Below are 24,138 nucleotides of genomic sequence, written 5' to 3'. Positions count from 1 at the left end.
AATAAACACACTGATGGTGTATTATGAACAATAAACAAACTGATGGTGCATTATGAATAATAAACACACTGTGATGGTGTATTATAAAGAGTATGTAGTATTAACAGTAAATAATAGTGTTATTTTTGTATTTATTTGTTATTTTATTTTTTGGAGTGATTTCTTATGAAGCGCAGCTATTTGACTAGAGCGGAAGTGTGGGCGGGGCGTCGCATACGTCAAAATGGCCGCGACAACGATGAACGTGGAAGAAATTCGGAATCGAGTAATTTTAGAAGAATTTGGTGTAAAGAATGTAAGTGTGATTTTAACAGTGGTTTTATAACAACAGCATTCACTAACTGTCACATCCGGAGTTGTTGTGAGCTGCTGGACTGACCTGCATCACGTACAGTCACCTCGTGTGTGTCACATGGACACATGTTTATATGGCTGAAGAAATACTAGTGAGACCATAAACTAGTATAATAACGTTACTTATGAAAATGGAATGGTCAGTGGAATACAGTCTGTGTGTAGGAATGTGTACATAGTTACCCTGGTAATCAGATTGTTATAAACTACCTGCTGTATTAATGATTGATGTTTATTGATCGATATCTTCAGGTTCATACAACAGCTTTTCCTGGAAACTACCCTGGCTATGATGACACGTGGAATATGCAGACATTTCAAAAGGTTCATTTCTATCCTTTTAGATGTATACACATTTAATCAAAGTGTTTCAGTTGTGTCCCTATTCTCTTCTCCTCCCTGTGTGAGGAAATGTAGCTTTGTGACTCATTAAGTTGTTTGGAGAATGATAGTCTAGTTCAAACATGTGTTCTTTATATTCATGAGGACATTGTTATCTTTAAGTTAATCTTAATAAAGACATTATGCTGATTCTAGCCTGATGTTTCAACTTCTGCCTTCATTATGATCAAAGCTCACTGATGGGCTAAAGAGCATGTTGCATAAATACCAAACATGTTCAGTGCATCAAACTGACACTGAAATCAAAGTTATTTCACTTAATTGCTAAAAAAGAAATGAGAAATTGATTAGAATCTGTTTTTTGCACTGAACTGATCTATGAATCCTGTTTAAACTGAGATCTGCTCTGTTTGCAGAACTTCAGAATTGACATAGTGCATCTGGATGAGAGCAGTATGGAGTTTGACATGGTGGGGATTGATGCAGCCATTGCCAATGCCTTCAGAAGGATCTTACTAGCAGAGGTGTGTGTTTCATATGCATATAACTACATAATGATGTGAAAGCTTTTGATTCTGACATGTACATACTATTTTTCTGAACTGTTATGTAAGTGATTTAACTCTATAAAGCCTAATGTGAATAAACTGTAGATTTAATGATGTTTGTAATGTTGCATTGTTTGTGGTTGTAGGTACCTACCATGGCTATAGAGAAGGTCTTCATATATAACAATACATCCATCGTCCAGGATGAAGTCCTGTCTCACAGATTAGGACTGATCCCCATCAAAGCTGATCCCCGCCTGTTTGAGTACAGGAACACAGGTAAAACAGCACACTGGCCTAGTACACATGAGTTTCCACTCTCATACACATGAACATTGAGTCAGAATCACCTTCCTGCACTCATGTTCCTCTCATGGTCAGGATCACTATGGAGCACAAGCCCCTTGTACTGATGACATCACAGCTTCCTCAACCAAAATATCATGAGCAAGGTTCACATACTCAAATACTTGTTTAAAGGGGAAAATGAGGCTCTCATATTGTTGTGTGAAATCTGGAGTTTTTCTATTTAAACAAACTGTGCTCTATGGACTGTTGATATACTGGCTGTGGTGGAGGTCTCTCTGTGGTCTGGAAAACAATGTTTTATTGTTTTCATTTATTAACCTCCTGATCCAGCAGGTCAGCTTTAATCTGAATGTACAGACTTTCTCACTTGTATAATTCATCGGGACAAAGTGTGATTGGTTGAGGATTCTAACCTGCACAGCCATGAATACACTAATTGTTCCACCATTGAATTTCTTAATAATTATACAGCTTGAATGCACCATGAGGTTCTACTAGTTGATCATGTTCTGTTCTGCTTGTTTTCCAGGTGAAGAGTCTGCAGAGGAGGAGGGATCAGAAATAGACACCATTCAACTGCAGCTGAAGATTAAATGCAGCAGGAACCCCAGAGCCAGCAAAGACTCCTCTGATCCACGGGAACTGTATCTGAACCACATGGGTAGGTAATCCAGTGAAGAGGAAGGTTAGATTTCCAAAACATTGATATAAGTAAGAAAGAATATTCCGGAATAAGATCAAACATGAATGTGTCTTCTCATCTCAGTTTATTCCAAGGACATAAAGTGGGTCCCCATTGGGAACCAGGCGGACGTGTTTTCAGACTCAGTCATCGGACCAGTACATGATGACATCCTGATAGCTCAGTTAAGACCAGGACAGGAGCTGGACATAATCATGCACTGTGTCAAAGGACTGGGTGAGAGCTTTGTGTGTCTGGATCAGAGTGCAGAGGTTACACATCTGGAAAAGGAAGAGGGACATTTTAATCTATATTTTTAATTAGCACATAGTTTATTGTCATGGCCTCCGTGTTTTCAACATCTAAAAAGTGACTTGAGCCTGACATCAAGAATCTCCACACATGATTCATTCCAGAGCTTTTGACAGAAACATGTAAAGGCCCATTTATGCACATACGTATGAAAATATATCTGTCCTTTTCAAACAATGTTACTGTCACTGCTCACATACTTCCATGTGTCCTTTACGTTGGCATGGATGTTAACCAATACATCCACCAGGGGGCAGCACAGAGTCAAAAGTTTATGACAACAACAAAATCAAAAACAAACATGGCGACTGTGGAGGAGATATTGATAATGTTCCTCTTGCATAAAAGACAAAAAACGATATGTTTAAAGTTTCTAACCAACTCACACAACCTTTCCTTAAAAGGTTCCGCCATTGTTATTTCTTCTTCATGTCTCACCAGAGCTACGTATCAGGTAGTGACAGCAACACTGCCCCCCATGGTTTACGGTGGTACTGCTCCGTTTGGTCCGTATCGGTAAGCTTTATGGAAACGTGCAGAAATACGGATGAAATAAACGCAGAGCACGGACAGAAGGCTCCGTCCGGAAACAGATCTGTATTTAACGTTGAGCATAAATGGGCCTTTATGTTGGTGCCGTACTCCACTGATAAAGTAGATCTGAATGTTTCTATAGGTCAGATAGGCTGCATGCTTCAACACAGAGTACATACAATAGTTGCTTTGATCATGTTGTCATCAGTATTCTCTGCTTCCTGATACTGAAGCCTGTTCTCTGTTCTGTGTACAGGTAAAGATCATGCTAAGTTCTCTCCCGTGGCTACAGCCAGTTACCGTCTCCTCCCAGAGATCACCCTGATGGAGCCGGTGGAGGGAGAGAAGGCAGAGCGCCTAAAACGCTGCTTCTCACGAGGAGTTATAGACCTGGAAGATGTTAATGGTGAGAATGAACTAACCTGACTGATCTGAAATCAGGAAGTGCACAGTACAGAAAGCACAATGATAAAAGAAGTGTTCTGCTGGGCTGCAGCTAATGACTATTTTCATGATATAATCTGCACATTATTTTCTTGGTAAATCCAGTAACTGCTTAGTTTGTAAGAAAAAATAAATAAATAAATTTAAATGCCTGTCACATTTCCTAAAGGCTAATGTGAGGTTTTCACATGATATACAGTACTGTGCAAAAGTGTTAGGCCACCACCATCATACTAACAGAAAATACAGGAAATATTTACAAATTATTATTATTAATTAAGGTTCTATTCCATTTATGTTTAAGAGAGCCAGGTTCCTGCTATTACACAAGTGTAAGTGGTCACACTAAATACTATAGAAGCTGTTACACACTGTACTGCATACACATTTCCTGTACTTCCTGGTTGTACTCTATTAAAGAGACTGAGAAATAATGATATATGATCATTATAGCATTGCTAAAACAACTAATCTAATGGTGGCCTAAGACCTTTGATGTACTGTATATCTGCAGACTATAAGCAAAGTGATGAGGGACTTTGACGTGTGTCAGCTGAAAAATATGATGTGGAAATGTCAGATTTTCCTGCTATTAACAGATAATGGGGGCTGAAGACACACAGTCCTCTCTGACAAGTGTTAGGCCACCATTAGATTATTTTTTTTTTAGCAATGCTATAATGATCATATATCATTATTTCTCCGTCTCTTTATAAGAATACAACAGGAAATGTGTATGCAGTATTAAAAAACAGAAAAGAAAACAGCTTCTATAGGTTAAAGTGTGTAAGTATACAGAGCTCCCATTACACTTGTGTAATAGCACGAACCTGAGACTCTTAAACCTAAATGGAATGGAACCTTAATTCATAATAATATTTAATAATTAATGTTACATTTTGTGTACATATTTCCTGTATTTTCTGTTAGTATGATGGTGGTGGCCTAAGACTTTTACACAGTACTATATAACACAAAAGCAGCAATGATCAAAATAGTTGCTGAGCAACAATAGAGATGTTAGAATTCTTCATCAGTATACAGTGAGTCTCTAAATTCTCTTTTCCACCTCAGGGAAGAAGGTTGCCAAAGTGGTGAACAGTCGGCTTGATACATGCAGCAGGGAAATTCTCAGACATGATGACCTCAAGAATGTGGCGAAGCTCGGAAGAGTGCGAGACCATTTCATTTGTACGTTCCTATTCTTTATTTATATTCATTATTTCTATGGTTAGAAGTATTTCTAACGTAACATAAATATATATTCTGACTTAATAAACAACACGGTAAGCTAAAGCTGGCATCAAGATGAATGAATCTATGACATCACCACATATGTAGGTCTAGGAACATTAGCCTGTCTTTGTCACATATGGAAAAATATGCCTTATAATCATATCTTCACCAGTACAAAAGCCCCTGGGTTTTATTCAGAGCTACATAGTGCAACAATATGCAAACCTGCCAACGTCACTATTAGCACAGGAGTCACTGCTCCTGAAACCAGAGTGTCTTGTTTCTATTTCTACCTTCTGTTCAGTCAGCAAGATAGAAGACATTATTATAGATATGAGCCTGAAATGCTTTGGATGTTCCTTTTTAAAAGTTTCTATCATGAGGAAACAGGAAGTCATTAAAGGTGCTCCAGTGGTTTAGTATCACACCTTTGTAGCACTGGGACTGACAAGAGACCAATAAATGAATGATCAAGCTCTAAAAACAGTCAATCCTACATTTACCATGATTTACCATGATGCACCCTGATAGCACATACACACAGCTGTTAGTTTGATCGTAGTTCTACTTCTTTTCATACAGTTACCGTGGAGTCGACAGGCATCCTGCAGCCAGATGTCCTGGTCACAGAAGCCATCAAAGTCCTCATGGCCAAGTGTCAGAGATTCATCAATGAGCTGGACTCTACTGACATGGAATGAAAGACTGTCAGCACGCTCAGACCTTCCTTACAGGACTGGCTGTTAAAAGGCTTGGGTTGTTGCTACAGTGCTTTCAGTGGAATGGCTCTGTGGAAACTTTCTGTATTTATGCAATCTATTCTGAATTTCCATAAAGACTGATTTATTTAGGTTTGTAGATATGATGGAAGTATGCAGTATTGGTTTATACCACTGTGAGGAAGCATGCCCAAGTGATTTCACTGAGCTCAGTTCTCCTGTAATAAGTGTGCTGAACAAATGAAAATATGAGTTGATATAATGTACTCTTCTCATGCCACAGGTTATGATGTCATATTGTCATCTGAACTTGATTAGTCAGACAGTTTATTTCAGTATGATCTGTTTATTTGTTGCCAGCATCTATATGAAGACTTAAAAGCACTAGTCCAAAACAGATGTTCTGGCTTTCATCAGAAGGTATGAGAGAAAACTATAAGACTATGGTGTGATGGAGACTTTGGAAGCAACTTTTTGTGCTCCAAACTTAACTTTTTTTGAGCTCCAATTTGTAAAATGTCCTACAAAGTCCCTGGAATATTATATTTTTCTTACAAATTAGGGTTCTTAATATGTTCTCCTAATTTCTTCAGATATCAGTTGGAGTAGAGTAGAAGACACTGTCAAGGAAATCTGTTCAAAATGTTCCTTGTACAAGTTGGCTACACTGATGGGATACATGTGACCACATTTCTGTTCTGTTTGTAAATAATTCTCTATTAACAAGTAAAATGTGTTGAAAGTGATTGGCCCTTGTTAAACTACTCACTCATTCTAATTCATAAGGTCAAGACATAATGTTAAAAAAAAATTAAAGATGCCCACATTTTTATGAAACATAAAAAGTGTGCTGTTTTGAATAATCATTTGACTGGTATGGTTTTTCCACAAATATCTTTGAATGCAAATGTTATTCATTTAAAAAGCTCAGCTGCTGGGTGCAAGATGCCTCCTACTTTACACAAGTCCATTCTCAGTAATCTGACAGTACAATGTCATCTTGTTTGCTTCCTTAGTAATAAGATAGTGAAGGATACAGTATGGTGTGCAACATGTGACTAAATGCATGTGAGATGTGAGCAGGAAGCAGAGCATCCAGCAGCTGCTTCTGCACATTCCATGTAGTTGGTGTATGTTGGGAATGAGGTGCCAGCTGGTGACTGTAAGCCAACAAGCTGGCCCACATTTGTACAATACACACTTTTTTCTCAGGACTATACCATTGAGTTAACCCAAATGATGATCCATACATACACACTCTCTCTATATCTATCCCACCCATTGACTGTATTTTGGGATAAATCTAGTTAGCCTGTCATGGTCTTTATATTCCCCAAAAAATAGTCATTGAATTGATTGAGCTGTGACTGTCCATCAGATTTGCTCCAAGATAACCCATATATGTTTATTTGGACTACATATAGTCATAATACAGCCATAAAAATAAGGAGGGTAACAGGAGTTACCAGAGTGTCAAATACAAAATCACATCATCTGCTCGGTGATTAATTTTATGATTTGTCTGATCTATTTTGAACCCCTTTTATATCAAGACCCTGTCTAATAGCTTTGACTAGAGGTTAGTCCTGGAGACAAGGGCCAGTCCTGTTAACTCCATCTACTATGGCTGGAGGTTAATGATAAAGGGTTTTACCCAATTACCCAAAACAACTGGCCAAACCCAAACTTTGAATAAACACGGCCACTCCAGCCTATCATCAGCATCTATAGCTACAGCTACACTATAGGCCCAATCTTAGATGATATTAAAGAGCCTATGAACATTGTTAGCTGGTGAGCATTTCAAAATAAATCCTCTTTGGTCTGGATGTATTTATTATGGGAGGTATTGGCTACAGGGCCTCAGAGATCAGTTTATAGTCTGTTCTTAATAATGTAATAATCCAGAATGAAGAGCATTTCTTTAGTGTATTACAGTGATTGTGTCAGTAGAGAATGATTCAGCTCTAGATGCTGGGATCATTACATCCATAATAAGGGGGATGAGTAAATATTTAAATTCTCAGTAGAGTTTAACTGTACTGTCCTCCCCTGGTGATTTATTAGATTGGAATGAGCCCAAGTAGTTTTCAGTTTCTCTCTGGGTGAAGGGAAGATCAAGATTCTTCAGGTCGTCTTGGTCAGTTTAATAGTAGGCAATAATAATTCATCAACCTTGGTCAGATCATGTGATTCTGATGTATATAAATTAGTATAAAACTCTTTGAATTATTGTTCATTTCTATTTGGTTATATGAGACTGAACCTGTGTCCATTTCAATTGCTTTAATTGTCCTTGCACTTTCCCCCATTTCTCAAATGCCAGGACAAGATTTAGTGTGCCTTCTCTCCCAAGTCATAGTATCTTTGTTTAATTCTTAAATTGCTTTTTCAGTTTTGTAAGTGTGTAATGTGTTGTCTGAGCTCTTTGTTTAACAGCAGCAGGTTTAATGGCTTGGTACTGTCAGATTGTTGCTTCCAGTGCTATTTCTGCTGTATATTTCCTCTGAATACCTTTTGTTTAAGAAATGTGTACACTTAAATAAGCTTTTAGTGTGTTCCATAATACAAAACTATTGGCAGATAAGGGATGGTTTGTCTCACATAATCATAATCATCTTGTCCAGCCCAACTGATCTAATCTAATCACTTATCTTCCAGTGTAGTCCTGAGACTCCACAGCTGTGGAATTCATGATCAGCTGTGAGCATGTGTGAGTTAAGATGCACAGTTAGTCTGAATTCTAGTTCCAATGAAACAACATTTGAACAAATTAACACACGACAAATAAAAATGTTTTCAATTGTGCAGTGTAGAAGTTAGAGTGAGTTTGCTGTGCCACTGTGTATAAATAGCATGTTGGTGACTCTGGAGTCGAGAACGCATGTTTTCAAATAAAAAATGTTTCCCAGATGTCAAAACCAAAGAAACTACTCCTTTGTCAGAATAATTGACATGAAATCAGCTTTGCATGGGACTAGAACAGAGTTACTAGTTAACTGTTCATTCATTTTACACTTTGTTAAATAAAATCATTTGAATAGTATTATGATGAAGAATTAGTGAGGAATGATTTACTGCCAGGTGCTATCATCAACACAATGCTGGTGTAGATTTGTGTGAGGTTGCATCATCCATGAACAGCAACAGTGTCCTCTATTCATGTGGAGTGGCACAAATTGTTATTGTACCCTTCAGATATGAGGCTGATTGACAGTCAGAAGAACCAACCCACAGTGACTTGTACTAACTGTTGGTCACAGCTTTTTTTTTAAAAAGACTTCTGATAGATCAGAAATTACTCTGATTTTAATTCATATTTGTCATAATGCATACAGGCCATCTGTGAATGAGGACATTGAAAGTTCATCAGTGCTTCAGAATAATGAAAATGCAGAAAACCCTCACTGTTGTCACCTCTCACAAACACAACATGACACACACACCATCAAGATGTGGTGTATTTTTTTCTCATCAGTTACTCAGGAATTATGAGTGAAGTTACAGGAATGTTGTATCATAATGTTATTATTGTTCATTTTAATGAATGTTAAAATATATTTAGGATGTTTTTAGAGAAAGTTATCCTAGAATATACTGGGAACAAAAAAAAAATGAAAATGTTTTATGAATGTTTGGACGTAACATTTTAAGAAGTTTATCAAAAAACATTTTTAGAATGTTTTTAGAGAATGGAAAAAAGCAGACTAGTTCCCCTTTACACTTACATTTAAAATGAGCACCAAATAAACTTTCCCCCATCAAGAGATGAATGTGAAACAAGCTTCTGCTGTGCACAGTGGAAACCCAATATTCAACTGACTGAGGGAACAAGATCAAAAACATGTTTGAATGATTTGAGAGGTCTTTAAGTTAGATTTGTTTTGTGTTTTACACCAAAGCAAATTCCATATATGTGTAGCTACTTGGCACCTGATTCTGATTCATGTTGTGTTTCAGTGTGTTATCCAGTGTGTAGTGTTTTCTGTGTGGGACAACCACATATTTTAGTAAATATCCTGTTCATAAATGCCAGTGAAAAGCAGATGGTCCTATTTTAATTCACTCTATTATTCTAGACTTTTACCAGTTTTGGGGGAATATCACATTTGTAAACATAGAAAGAGCAAAAATCACTAATTTCTCCCTCTTGTGTTTTTTTCATGCTCCTTAACTCTTTCCTAATGTTCCATCACATCTGCTATCAGTGTGTGTGTGTGTGTGTGTTGTTCTGTCAACATTAGTTTTACATCAGAGGGGAAAACCACTGGAGCTGTAGCTTCCCATTCCAACGTCACTTCCGCCTCCTCCTTAGCAAACCAAGATGGCGGCCGTCGTGGAGAGAGTTGATGGATGTGTTGGGTCCTTGGACGCAGACGCGGTGTCACCGAGACAGTCCACTCCTCCACCGGACCAGCCGCACCAGAACAACCCGCTGTTAGGACTACCCATTGTAGCCATTGAGACTATTCTCAATTTTCTGTCTTACGACGAAATCAGCTTGCTGCGCTCGGTAAGAACAAAAACAAGGCAGCACAGAGGAAACAAAGCTAACGTTTTTTTTATAGCAGTCACGTGTAACTGCTTATCTGTGGATACTGCTTTTCTAAACTCTTGCTAGAAATATGTGTGCAGAGTGTTTGAAGCGTGCGTTTCATGTCTGTGCAGCCGTCTCATTGCAGCCATGGCCCGCACTGCTCATTGTGCTGTTATCTAATTAGCCCAGCTGAGCAGAGCCTGGAATACACGACACTCCACCAACACTCACACTAACTATATACTAACACTCCAAGAGATGAATGTTGATGAGAGAAACGGTGAGGAGTCTTAAGCTGCAGCGCAGGGCTCAGTCTTGTGGATGTAGTGATTAATGAGGTTAGCTGGAGTCACTCTGCAGCTCTCTGTGCTGCTACATGCGTAGGTGGATGTTTTGATGAGGAGTTAGAAAGTCACAGATTGTGTTGTTGCAAGTTATGGAAATATTTTTGCTTTGCGAAATTCTCAGCTTCATCCTGTACCTTGTTCTGGATGGACGGATCAAAGGCAGATGTTATAGACCGTTATATAGACCCCTCCCCACTACCACTACCACCCACTACCCCTCCACATCACTCACAGCTGGCTTTTCGTTTTTCACCTGCTGGGTTTTGCAGTTTAAGTTGAACTCCAGAGTGATGCTTGAGATGAGTAGAGGCTCCTCTCCACACATATCACGCTGTAGCATTCAATCAGAAACTATTTAACCAAACATGTGAAGCAGGTTGTGTTTTCTTCACACAGTGCTGTGCTGTGCTGTGCTGTGTGTATGGATACAGACTGTTGTATGATGCTCAGATATTGTGCTATTAAGATAAAACTTGACCTGATTTTTCAGCTGACCCCCTTTGGGTCCTGGACCTGGTCTGACAGGTCTGTGGTTTTGGTTTTAAAACGTTTGCATTGGTGTTTGAGGCTGTGTCTGAAATCACTCCATATTTACTACATAGTGTTCTACATTAACCTTCCACTATTTAATTTGAGTGCCCTAAAGCTGAGTGTGTAAATATATCTGCTACAAAGAGCCCTTACATGTACACTACCTTCTGCAATAACAATCCCACAATGCAATGCTCCACATTTTACAGTCACATGACTCTACAGCTGATGGTGATGAGACAAAACGATGATGATTAGTTATTGTCTGAAATTTTTGATACTGCTCACTACTGAGTGAATTATTTGGTGTTTTTATTCTACAGGGAGAGGTGAATGAATGAATAAGGGAGTGATTTTGGAAACAGCTTATGTCACAGAATTAATTCACTAATGAATAAAAGAAAAATTAAAAAATGATAAAAAATTAAATGACAATCCTCAAATATCCTTTATTCTCTTTCTACAGAGAAGATTTGCTCTGGTGTATATTAGATTAGACTTTTATCCAGTACCTTTCAAATAGTCTCTCTTACTTGATCCAAACATGGCAAGTGAGTGGGTTTAAGGAATGCATGTGTACTTAGTGAAGTGGAGTGAACTTCCTGTTCACTGTTCACTGGAGGGAAACATTTAGCTGTGGCAGGTCATGAGAATGATGAATTGTGGATGTGTGTTTAAGAGCATAGAGAGATCATTTAAAACATCAGTCTCAGTCTGAATCAGAAGGCAGATGGCAAGATGTCAGTTGTGAAAATGACACTAGAGTTTATGGCGTGACTCATACTGGATTTTTGGGGCCCATGTTGATATTAGGCAGTATAAAAAATCCAAGATTGATACATTGGCTGATAATCTCATACAGAATATATACAAAATGCAATTTTTTTGCATTGATCCCTCAAATGTGATCAAACACTTGTGACAAAGATATGTCATGGAATCATCATGGTACTTTACAGTTTAACAATGAATAACTATAAATTACTATAGTTAAAAAACACAGAACATAGAAGAAGAAAAAAGTATGTCTACATTAAACTTGAATCCAAAAACGCTGTGTATGTAACTTTAAAGAATCAGTACATATAGGACAACATATTCCAATAGTGATATATCTAAGGAAGGCTAATATCAGCTGAGTGATATGTCAGTCAGGCTTTACTACACACTAGAGGCACTATCCTCTATCATGCTCATGTGTTCCTCTCATATATGTCCTCATTTTCTCTTGTGTGACACGTGTAGGTGTGTAAGCGCATGGACATGATCTGCCAGCGTGTCCTGAACCAGGGCTTCCTGAAGGTGGAGCGTTACCACAGTCTGTGTCAGAGGCAGGTCAAAGCCCAGCTGCCCAGGTCAGTATCACATCATCTGCTCCACCTTTGCAGGAGGAAATATGTTCACTACTGTTTAAGCTGAACCACACACTGTGGAATAACACACACAATATGTTTCTGAAAGTTCTGTGGACCCCTGGTGGTCCCTGATGGTTTTGCAGTCAGTCAGTGGAAGGTTTTTTTTTTAAATAAAAAGTTATATATAGATATGTTTTTCTTATTAAAGAGAGACATATACTAATAGATTGAATTCTTATAAAAGCCACCTTCCACTCAAAAATGTGTTCTACTTATTGTTACTACACTGTGCAGAGTGATATATTTGCACATATTTGAAAACTCTATTACTTTTAAAAGATAAACATATCTGACACAAACAATTACTTAAAGCAGGATCTTTAACATGATCATTACATTACAAAAAGATCAGTGTCTGTCTAATATTTACAGTGGGGGAAATATGTATTCAGTACATCAACCTTTTTTCCATGAAACATATTTCCAGATTAAGCGTAGACATTGGTTTTAACTAAATAAGTACCATTCTTGCCATGTGTGAATGCATAATTTGTTACTAAGCTGCCACACAAGACCAGTCTCATGATGGGTAGAGAACTGTCGTAAGACGTTCACAACAAGATAGTTGAGCAACATAGGAAAGACACAGCTTCCTGACTGATTTCTCAACTCCTAAATGTTCCCATCAGCAGCACTGGGCTCATTAACCACAAGTGTGTTCCTCAAGACTGCAGCAGCTCCAGTCCTTTCTGCACTGGATCCTGAATATAGACTGAATGTGCTTATAGCCTGATACAATAGTGAGAAGAGCTGAACTGCATGTGGTGTCTGCTAGGTCACATTGTGTTAAAGCTGCACATGATTGGTTCATCCCACTTCTCAAACTACAGTTTTTGGAAGTAGTCAAGTGATTACTGGTGTGATATATTTCTGGTTACTGCCACAGTGCCCAAGTACCTTTTTAAGACCTCAATGTGGAGGTTTATCAGCATTCACTGAGACACTCTTTAAAGACATCAAGTCATTCACACCAATTCCAAAAAAGGTTAATACAATTGTAAGAGCAGTATTTTCAACTCCTATCTTGGGATGTTTGATTTAAAAAAAAACTTATTTGATTTGTAATTATCTGTTAACTCTTTCATCTGTTTTACATCTGTTTGCCTCATGCTTCTTTGTGCATTTTTTCTGCCACTATCCTGGTCCAGAGTTATAGAGGATGTGGTGGAAGTTGTAAATGAAAGTTTTGACAGCATTTTAGGTGCAAATTCAGGAGACGTCTCTGCTCATTTAATGCAGTTACAGTACGATCCAGCACATCTGCAGAGCAGCCACACCACACTGAACTATCAGCAAACGTGAGTCTCATGTTTTACCTGATAGACTTGCACAAGTTCACTTCTAAAAATCCAAACACAGCACAGAGTGTCTCTCCTGCCGGCTGCTGACAGTGCTGTTAGATGAAGAGTGGATCACTCTGGACAGTAGAGAAGCTGGTATGTGTCTGTTTAAACTTCACTGTATTTAACAGTGGAGCAGAGCTCAGAGCAGGAAACACTGCTGAGGTCCATTTCCATCATCTCACACCAATTCATTGTCAAAGAGCAACCACCAAGTTTACAGGGCTAAGAGGACAAAGCACTTAAATAGTTATCTCAAAGTATGTAGGTTTAGTTGTGGCTATATTAAAGAGACATAACACAATAGAATATATATATTATATTATTTATATATATATATATATATATATATACATATATATATATATATATATACATACATTTTCTTTTTCTTTTTTTAATGGACAATATTTCTTAGAATTTGGAATAATATTTATGTTGACGGAGTCAGATATGTGATATAAGTTGTATCAGTCCCATCAGATTGTTATCATCACATGATATCCATTTTGGAGCTTCTGCCCTAAGTAATCATATTTATACTGAATCCAACTTTGATAAATTTCACCTTCTTCTTGTCTGTGGATTATTGTCTGTGGATTATTGTCGGTTGTAAAACCAGCCTATCAGCACACTACAACCACAGCTGGACTGGTGTGATGTGATACACTATGGTAAACTGTGGGATACACTCGGCTCTGAATACCACTTTGAAATGGTGTCAAGAAAGGTATGCATCAAAGGTGGGTTAATTGGACTGTGTGTTGGTATATTTCAGAGTTGGTACACACTTGTGATGCTAAACAGCACAGATGTGGGTGCTGGAACAAACTGGAGATGTCTCTCCTGAGCACCTCCTCTTCTCTTACAGCAGGAGCTAAGAACCACAACTGGCTGCCTGCTTAGTTTAAGTTCCACATATTAAGCAGGCTGTGTGGATTTGTACATGTACTGATGTACAGGTAGAGTCCTCAATGCTCATCAGAGGTGGTCCATTTATTAAAAGAAAAAAGTCTATATATTTCCATTGCTCTGTAATGTCCAAGATTGTGCAGAATGCTAACTTTCTCAGAACTAAAGCTATAATGAAGTTGTAATGCACAGTTCTAAAAGCTGTCAGAACCTGTCTGTGGTGTTAATCATGATTTATTTCCAGGCGAGAGTCGGAAAGGAGAAACCATTCACTGGCTCGTCATGCTGACATTCTGGCTGCCGTGGAGACACGCCTTTCTCTGCTCAACATGACCTTCATGAAATATGTTGACTCCAACCTCTGCTGCTTCATCCCTGGAAAGGTTAGCTGTGCTAACACTGCTCTATACAACAACAAAGGAGCATTGTAAATGCCTCATTAAAGCAGCAAGTCACAGTCATCAGTGATGTGATAGATTAATATTACATGAATCTGTCCCCATCCTGTGAACAGGAAGATTAGATTTAGCCAACACGTTAGTTTCAGCTCTTTCCTTTTCTGTTTCATCATCTGTTAAGAACAATTTAAGTGTTTAGTTGTGACAAAACTGGATACCTCTTGAAATGTGTTCAATAGCAAAATGAATATGGTTCTGTCAGCCTCTCACCATAGATGTTCCATGTTTCTTCAATTTTAGAAGAGGGCAGTACTTTATCATTTGAGTTATTATAAATGTTAGTGAGGTTTTGAATAAGCTTTTCTTTCACTCCTGTACTAGTTTAATGAGTCATTATACAGACCCACGTTCATCTTTGGGTCAAACATCATCCTGGTGGTTTATGTATCAAAGTAACATGACAGATGGATAAAAGTATGACATCTCTCTTGATACATTTCTGCACTGATTCTGTGCAGGCTGAACTGAACTTATGTCTTCTGTGCATACAGGTTAAAATTCTGCATGTTTGACTTTTAGGTAGATGAATATGAAATGAATATGTGGTGATTTGATCACAAATCTATTCTGCTGCCCCTGCTCTTCTACAAAATGGGGCAGAAAAAGCTGGATTGACTGGCTGCAGTTGTCAGACTTGACCAGCAGAGGGCCGACACAGATCACCAGAGGTTGAAATGGCCCGCAGTGTTTAATTCATATCTATCGTGTGTTTTCTGGTTTCATGTCTTATTTATGATGTCATCCTGTGCTGTCAGGTGATAGATGAAATTTACCGTGTGCTGCGCTATGTGAACTCCACTCGAGCACCCCAGCGAGCTCACGAAGTTCTCCAGGAGTTGAGGGATATTTCCTCCATGGCCATGGAGTACTTTGATGAGAAAATAGTCCCCATCCTGAAGAAGAAGCTGCCAGGGGCTGACCTGTCCGGCCGCCTTATTGGCTCTGCACCAGGTAATGGACACGTGCTCCCCTTCACTAACTGCAAGACCTCAGATCACCTCACTGTCACTTGATTGGCTCACGTGTTTGATCAACAACATGACGTTTTCTAGACAAGCACACAGACATTTTTCATTTAAACAGAATGTTGAAATGGGAAAACACAAGCTTAAACATCCTGTTATATATGAATATGAAATACTGCAACTTCTTAACTAAACTTAACAGCATGGTATTCCTGTTACCATCCTCTAGTACACACACACACACACACACACACACACACACACACACACACACACACACACACACACACAGCAGAGAACAGTCTGATATCCAACACTGAAACTGGATCACAGAACAGCATCTGTGATTTATTGATTATAGTGGAAGACTTCTAGTTATTAATTTGATCACACAAGCCCTAGTATTTGAATGGGACTTCTGCATTCCTGCATCAACTGCAACTGTTGGGCAGAGCTTGACAAATAACTGAATGGTCTCATTTGAGTCAAATCATGAGTACTCCCAGATATTAAACAGATTAACTAAAAAGCCTGAGTGGTGAAACATGAGGAATGCAGATGCATGCAGATTGATGAGTGTGTTTGTCAATCAGAAGCAAACACTCTTGTCACTGTGTATTTTGCTGTTTTTCTCTGTTTTTTGTCATGATTAATTGAATATGTTTGGGTTATAAATGAATCAGTTAACAAATAATTTGTTGTGAAGTGGTCTGACTCACTGTCCTGTTCCTTCAGTGGCAGGTCCATCTACCTCCCTGACCACCATGTCCCTGCTGGCCAAAAACACACCGTCACGCTCTGAGATGACCAAGGTGCAGCAGCAGGTGAAGGTGAACGGGGCATCCATGACGGTCCTGCGAAGGGAGATGCAGGAAATTCGTGTCAAGCAGCTGGAACAGCAGAAGCAGCTGCAGGACCAGGAGCAGAAGCTCCTGGAACAGACACAGGTGATCGGAGAGCAGAACGCTCGCCTCGCTGAGCTGGAACACAAGCTCCGCGAACTGATGGACAGTAGTTCCGCTGCTATGGGGGGGCCGAGGCCCAGCACAGCTGTCCCCTCCACATCCAGCACCACTGCTGTGTCTTCCACCGCTGCCAGCACATCTGTCAGCGCGTTGACGAGCAGCGGCGCGGCTGCAGCCTCTCTCTCCAGAGAGCCAGAGGTCGAGGGAGGCTCATCACTCAAGCGCAGCAGAAAGAGCTCAGACCTTCCACGACAGTCCAAACGGCTGCGCAGCAAGAAATAAGAGACTCAGTGTGTCATTTAGTTTTTGGTTTCCAGGTCTGACTGATCACACCTTAATCCCCACAGCAACACTCATGACCTGTACTGTCTGTGAGATGAGTCAGTAGTATCCCTGTATGCTTTGCCAGTGTTCTCTGCCCCCCAATACACACACACACACACACACAACACAACACACACACACATACATACAACACACACACACACACATACACACAATGTACTGCTACACTTCCTGTAGGTGCTGGATTTGACAATAGTGTTAAATGACTGGCTGCTGTCCACAGCTAAAGCACTGAGCCCAGAATATCAACACTGACAGGGTCAACATTTGAAGTATCCTATATTTTTTTCTTCTTGTCATCAAATCCCATGTGCAGACCTAAAGCAGCCACATGTTGGTTATGTTAGTTAGATGGATAGAACAGCTGTGAGGTGACAGGAAACAGAGGCAGAGAGAGACATGGTTACATGACGACGTGTCTTAACCAGAGCAAGCCACCAATACTTTCAGTAGTTGCATTTTGATAAACAGCTGCTCTCTTTAGTTTTTAGCAAACGTCACTCAAATAGGAGGAAAGCTGTTTGCATCATTGATGTGTTTTCATAGTTTTTAACAATAATCAAGCTCTGTAGCACAGAGGAATAACAAAACTCGTAAGTAAATCAGTTGATTGTTGCTTTGGTTCTGCACATGAGATTTGTTAACAATAAAAAAAAAAAATAGAACATAATCATGCCTATCCTTATAATGTGTCAGCCACTTAACTAAATCAGAGTATAGGCAGGTGGCTGGCCATATGTAGCTAAGAAGAGTATTTAATGAAGGTTAAATTAAATGACTTTATAACTTTTTCTTGTTTTTCTAAGAAGAATATATGTTCGCAAAAAAAATGTGGAATTACAAAACTTAAATTCAGATGATCTGTAGACTTATTTTCACAGCATTTGGACTTGTTAAAGCAGGACAAGCACTGATAGATTTAATAACATTAGTGATGCCTGCATTCCATTGAAGTGAGCCAATTCTAGACTCAACAACTGAAGTGACTTACTGATAATTGAATGGAATGGAGCAGTTGTTATTGTCATTATTTACAGGTGTGCTTTTCCTCATTTAAAGTCAAAATGTCAGCTGTGAGAAGGCTCATGTTGGTGAACAGAAGTCATGGTACATGTGATTAATGCAGTTCTCCTTCCTGAAATATAATCTACCAAACAATTTTATTTCAGAAACATGCACAACTAAAAGGATGTCACAGTAAAAATATAGCATCACAGAGGTCCTTTTATTACTAATTGAAGTAACTGGACCTTAATCAAGTCGCATGTTAGGAGTAATCTGTGATCTCCTCTCCATTTGCACATGGCTCAGAAGTCAGAATCCATCAGCATCTATTTCATTCACACTTGCTTCATCCTAACTGTGCAATAAAAATCATTTTCAAAAGTAATAAGCAATTTATAGTTCCTACTAGTAGCTTGGTTGTTCTATCCGAAGCTGCAGCTAATATCAGTTCACTTTGATCTGATCACTTTTTGAACCACCACAGTTCAGTGTTCTGGCAGCATTAGCCCAAGTGTCACCTTCTCACATATTCATTGTGAAGGGATTTTGCTTTCCATTGTGCCTCAGTAACCAACTGACAGATATCATTGTCCTCTGATCCATAGACATGCAGCAGTGATAATGTAAGCCACACTTCTGCTGTGTGTGTAATAATCATTACTTTAAAAGGTTTCCATTGAGAGGGGAAGTTTTTTTCTAGCTCTGGTGTGCATGAAAGCACCTGATGCATCACTTTTACATGACAAGTTACTGTATGTGTTGTGCTGAGGAAGTCAATTCTAACTGCTCTCCAATGACAAAACAATGTTGGCATCTTCCATTAAAGGATCATACCAGTGTTTTTACATATTTCAGCCTATATACCAACATTATGTACAGCTCAATACAATTTTACACAGTACATTGTTACATTTTTTATGTGTTGTTTTGACAGCCATTGAGTTCCATTCATTTAACTGCAGAAACTTGCATGTCATGACTCTGCTTCACTTTTGAAAAACATAGCAGCTGTTCTTCTCATCTTTCCTCTAAATTCACTTTCTCAAAATCAGAGAAATACTCAGAACAGTGAGGCAATCATGCTTTGTTTTATTGAATCTGACCAAACATATGAACTTTAGATCACTTGCTAGCTTTTTCTGGCAGTTTCAACCACATCTCATAGTCTTCATCAGTGCGTGATGTGACAATTCCATCCAATGAGAAGACCTACTGAAAGCTAAAAGTAACTTTGGGTTCAGAGTCATCTCTAACACAGTTTGGTCTATTTCCCAGGACACGAAGCAACTTTCACGTTCATTTCTTGATATTTTGGAGTTTATAGAGACTGAGTCAAATCATGTTAATATATCTCAAGTCTCTGATTACTCCAACAGATACTCAGTGTTAGTCATTATTTGTGGTGAATGGGTGGAAACAGAGAAAAAAAACACTTGTGTGGTCCTTTAAAAGCCAAAGTAGAAACTATGTAAAATATAAAAAATGTATACATTTAAAGGGTCCAGTCACCAAAAACATTGGCTCACTTCCTCTCAAATAGTATCTCTCATGCAGATCAGTTTTGACTCACTTGTCCATATTTAGAGAGAATTCTTGAGGGAAGTGAAGAAATATACTTTTGATCCTTTAAATAGTGTTACTTTTTTTCTTTCTTTTCTTTTCTTTTTTTAAATGTTGCAGCACCATCTTTGAAATAGAAGTTTAAAATCAGCCCGTTGCAATTAGTGTAAGGAAGCTACCAAAACTTGTGACTGGTTTGCAGTGACAGTAGAGGGCTGCTGGAAATGTTGTTCAGTGTTTGTGCTCAGAGTCAGCTGACATAGTTTCCCCAGTTTCCTGCAGTTGAAAAAGAAGAATATGAGCTCCCCTGTGCAGCAACACTGTTCCTCTCCTGTACAAACTCGTCTCTTGCCTTGTGAGGTTAAGTTCGCTGTGAGCCCATATTGTGGCTGCACTTTGTTTGTTTTTGTTTTGAAGCTTTTCTGTTGTTTGGATGACCTGAACCAATCATGGCATGAACTTTTGGTAAAGAAACCTTGCAAATGCAGTTCATGTGTGTGAACACTGGCGTGTGTTATAAAGACACTGGGCAGCAAATCACAAGAAGATGTAATCTAGTGGCTTAATTTGAGACTGCGTCTCAGTTTAGAAAATTGTACTGTAATCTTCATGTACTTTAAAGTGTAGATTGTGAATTATTTCATGTATGTATACCAAGAAAACTATCTTTTGAGTTGGCCAACTTGGGGCTAACTGTACGATTTTGTTGCACACGTTACTGTTACAAATGTACAAATCGAACCTATTAAAACTCAACTTAACTTATCCACATACTTCTGCATTTTTACATCTGTTACCACCTCCATTTCTACATGCTAATTCTGCTTCTCAGTTTCTATCAGTTTATGTAGTTTCAAGAGCCAATAAGCCCTTTTAGACCTTAGAGTTGCTGGACTAAACTATCAGCGGTGTGATGCTGCTAACATGCTGATGCAAAGTAGGTCTAATGTTCACCACATTCACCATCCTGTGTTTGTGTGTGCTAAAGTTAGCTGTAAACAAATAACAGCTGAGGCTGCTGGGAATATCATTAGTATTCAACACAGTGAAATTTGACTTGATGATGATTAAAATGCTAGATGAAAAGCTACATAATCATTCTAATCAATTATCCTGAATTGGGGGGCATGAATGTATCCATCCAATAGTTGAAACATTTCAGTCTGGATGGAAGTGACTGACATTCACACCCATAAAGCCTCAGTACCTGCATGGCAAAAAAAGAATGGTTCAACTTAAAGTAACACATGGTGAGGTGTCTTGATTTTATGGTTTAAGCTCCAAAATACAGGATCTTACATTTCCCATAAAGCATTGCATTAGGATCTTTTGTTATGTCACGTCAGAGTCACTATATTATTATTATTATACTATACCATTTACTATCTTTTAAATAGGTTTCACATCAACATCCAGGTTATAATTATTACAGGAAAACATTGCTCAAGGAATTTAAAGTCATATTTCTTGGATATAGTGTCATATTGTCAACAAACAGTATTTTAAACCCTCTCACAAGCAGCTCTGCAATTATACAGATGTGCCATCATGTGACATGAAGTCATAAACATGGTAAACTTTCCCATGTCTACTATCAATCATATGTAACATACATTAATCATTGATTGTGTGAACTATGCTGTCCTCTGTGTCTTTAACTGTCGTACATGGTTTTAAGAAGTTATGAGTGACACTAATACATTGTATTGTATATTCAGTTAAAGGCACAGTCCACATTCAATCAATCACTCTTTATTTATATAGCGCCAAATCACAACAAAGTCATCTCAAGACACTTTACACATAGAGTAGGTCTAGACTGTACTCAGTGTACTGGTTTAATTTTAAAGAGACCCAACATTCCCACATGAGCAAGCACTTGGTGACAGTGACAAGAAAAAACTCCCTTTTAACAGGAAGAAACCTCAGACAGAACCAGACTCAGAGTGGGAGAACATCTGCCTCGACCGGTTGGGGTAGAGAGGAGAGAGAGGAAGGAGAGGAGAGAGAAGCACAATGAAAATCAACAGCATTATCTACATTCCAACATTATCTACATTCCAAGTTCAGGTCACATAGCAGAACATTCCACATCATACATCTAGTGTTTCAGGATAAGTGATGATGGATGAGACACACCTCTGCTCATTTCATGTCTCAGTTTGTTTGCAACCTTTCCTTGCCTCCTCTCTCCTCATGTCACAGTCCCTCCCACCTTAGTGAGAGCAGAGGAGACAAGGGAAGGATACGAGGAGAGAGGAGTTGACGCTACAGGCATTTATCGTTGCTTCAGGGCCGTCATTTTAAAGCAACATCAATTCAATATAATGACGTGTGGCACAGCTGCATCATCTGTCTAGTGCAGGGGTGTCAAACTCATTTTCATTCAAGGGCCACATACAGCCCAATTTGATCTCATGTGGGCCGGATCATTAAAAAGATGGAGGGAACGAGGGAAGAAGGGAAGGAAAAGAAGACAGGAAGGAAAGATGGAAGGAACGAAGGAAGGAAAGAAGGAAAAAAGAAAGAAAGAAAGGGAGGAAGGACAGAAGGAAGTAAGGAAGGGAGGGAGGGAGGAAAAGAAGACAGGAAAGAAGGACAGATGGAAGGAAGGAAGGCAGGCAGGAAGGAAGGAAGGAAGGAACGATGGAAGGAAGGAACGATGGAAGGAACGAAGGAAGGAAAGAAGGAAAAAAGAAAGAAAGAAAAAGAAAGAAAGAAAGAAAGAAAGAAAGAAAGAAAGAAAGAAAGAAAGAAAGGGAAGAAGGACAGAAGGAAGGACAGATGGAAGGAAGGAAGAAAGGGAGGGAGGAAGGAAGGAAGGAAGGAAGGAAATGAAGACAGGAAGGAAAGATGGAAGGAATGAAGGAAGGAAAGAAGGAAAAAAGAAAGAAAGGGAGGAAGGATAGAAGGAAGGACAGATGGAAGAAAGGAAGAAAGGGAGGGAGGAAGGAAAGAAGGAAGGAAGGAAATGAAGACAGGAAGGAAAGATGGAAGGAATGAAGGAAGGAAAGAAGGAAAAAAGAAAGAAAGGGAGGAAGGATAGAAGGAAGGGAGGAAGGACCATAGACTGTATATAAGAAAGGAAGAAGTGGGAAGGACAGATGGAAGTAAGGAAGGGAGGGAGGGAGGAAAAGAAGACAGGAAGGAAGGACAGATGGAAGGAAGGAAGGGAGGAAGGAAGGAAGGAAGGAAGGAAGGAAGGAAGGAAGGAAGGAAGGAAGGAACGTGGGCCGGATTGGATCCCTCAGAGGGCCGGTTCAGGCCCACGGGCTACATGTTTGACACCCCTGGTCTAGTGTATTGTTATATTCTGCTGCTGTATTTAATGATCTCTGTTAAATGAGCATAACTGTGTTTCTGACAACTTATACACATATATTTAATTTGACCTCAAATCACAACATGGTATAATGTGACAGGAATGTATACTAAACATCTTAAATTTGTACTAATATTTTGGTGTCCTGTCAGGTTACTGAGATGAAATAAATCAAATGAACCTACCAACCAACATCTTGTGGGTCTTCAACACCACAGGATGTTATTTAAAGAGGGGTGAAAAGTATGTGAATTCCTCAGACAGTAATTGTGTTTTCTTTCCACATGCTTACACTCTCTTATTTGTGCCAGTGAGGCTTGATGAGATCCCTCTGGGCTTTATTTGAAGGGACAGTACTCCTTTGTTACAACATACAGCTCTGGTGTTGTTGCTGGGAATCATTCTCTCAGAAGGCTATAGGGACTCGTGACTGACACTGTTACAGCTGCAGTGTCAAAACATGTACATTAGTGTCACTGTGTCTTTTGAAATGCATTTATGTTTAAGAATTGACATTGTACATCATAGGTTTACACTAGGAAATAAGTTGAATTCCTTCATTCCTAAAAAGGAAATGATGTAAGCTTACCTAGCTGCAGCAGTTAAATACTCTTGCCTATTGTATTCTGAGTATTTGTGAATGTATAGCCTGAGGAGCTTTCTTTCTGTTGCCATATGGTGAGTTAGATTGCAGGTTCACATTTTAAAAACAGGAAACACATTTAATGGATTCACATTTTTTTCAGATCTATTTTAAACCAGCAGTCAGGTGTCCATATGAACAATAAATGGGTCTTCCATCTGTAATCATTCCTCCTGTTCATATTGACCAAAATATCTCCTTTAAATGTGCTTTCAATGGAAATGATGGAGGACAAAATCCAGTGTGTCCACACAGTCATTTAAAAGTAGATGATCAGCTTCTATGAGTCTTCATCAGTGTGTGTTAGTCATAT

At 38.9% G+C, this 24,138-nt stretch overlaps 2 protein-coding genes across 2 annotated transcripts; both read left to right on the top strand.

The window, feature by feature from the left end:
* The first annotated feature begins 207 nt into the window (after positions 1 to 207).
* polr1c (RNA polymerase I and III subunit C) lies at positions 208 to 6,340 on the top strand. The gene is made up of 9 exons (XM_053333300.1): positions 208 to 295; positions 607 to 678; positions 1,113 to 1,220; positions 1,391 to 1,523; positions 2,083 to 2,214; positions 2,320 to 2,472; positions 3,338 to 3,487; positions 4,600 to 4,716; positions 5,344 to 6,340. The coding sequence occupies exons 1-9, from the start codon at positions 224 to 226 to the stop codon at positions 5,460 to 5,462; spliced, it is 1,056 nt and encodes a 351-aa protein (XP_053189275.1). The 5' UTR covers positions 208 to 223; the 3' UTR covers positions 5,463 to 6,340.
* A 3,464-nt stretch (positions 6,341 to 9,804) lies between these two features.
* Positions 9,805 to 17,386, top strand: fbxo28 (F-box protein 28). Its single transcript, XM_053333299.1, has 5 exons — positions 9,805 to 9,993; positions 12,141 to 12,250; positions 14,807 to 14,945; positions 15,776 to 15,971; positions 16,721 to 17,386. The coding sequence occupies exons 1-5, from the start codon at positions 9,805 to 9,807 to the stop codon at positions 17,230 to 17,232; spliced, it is 1,146 nt and encodes a 381-aa protein (XP_053189274.1). The 3' UTR covers positions 17,233 to 17,386.
* Positions 17,387 to 24,138: the final 6,752 nt, after the last annotated feature.

This window comes from Scomber japonicus, chromosome 14, assembly GCF_027409825.1.
Source record: "Scomber japonicus isolate fScoJap1 chromosome 14, fScoJap1.pri, whole genome shotgun sequence".
Classification (NCBI taxonomy): Eukaryota; Metazoa; Chordata; class Actinopteri; order Scombriformes; family Scombridae; genus Scomber; species Scomber japonicus.
Note: the sequence above shows the minus strand (reverse complement) of the source record. Positions and strands in the feature narration are given on the sequence as shown.

Bases quoted from the DNA above. Each gene is read 5' to 3' on its own strand.
- polr1c (XM_053333300.1), top strand. From the start codon at position 224: ATGGCCGCGACAACGATGAACGTGGAAGAAATTCGGAATCGAGTAATT. The intron at 679-1,112 runs GTTCATTTCTAT...CTCTGTTTGCAG, and splicing joins ATATGCAGACATTTCAAAAG to AACTTCAGAATTGACATAGT. The intron at 2,473-3,337 runs GTGAGAGCTTTG...TTCTGTGTACAG, and splicing joins GCACTGTGTCAAAGGACTGG to GTAAAGATCATGCTAAGTTC.
- fbxo28 (XM_053333299.1), top strand. From the start codon at position 9,805: ATGGCGGCCGTCGTGGAGAGAGTTGATGGATGTGTTGGGTCCTTGGAC. The intron at 14,946-15,775 runs GTTAGCTGTGCT...CTGTGCTGTCAG, and splicing joins GCTGCTTCATCCCTGGAAAG to GTGATAGATGAAATTTACCG. The intron at 15,972-16,720 runs GTAATGGACACG...CTGTTCCTTCAG, and splicing joins CCTTATTGGCTCTGCACCAG to TGGCAGGTCCATCTACCTCC.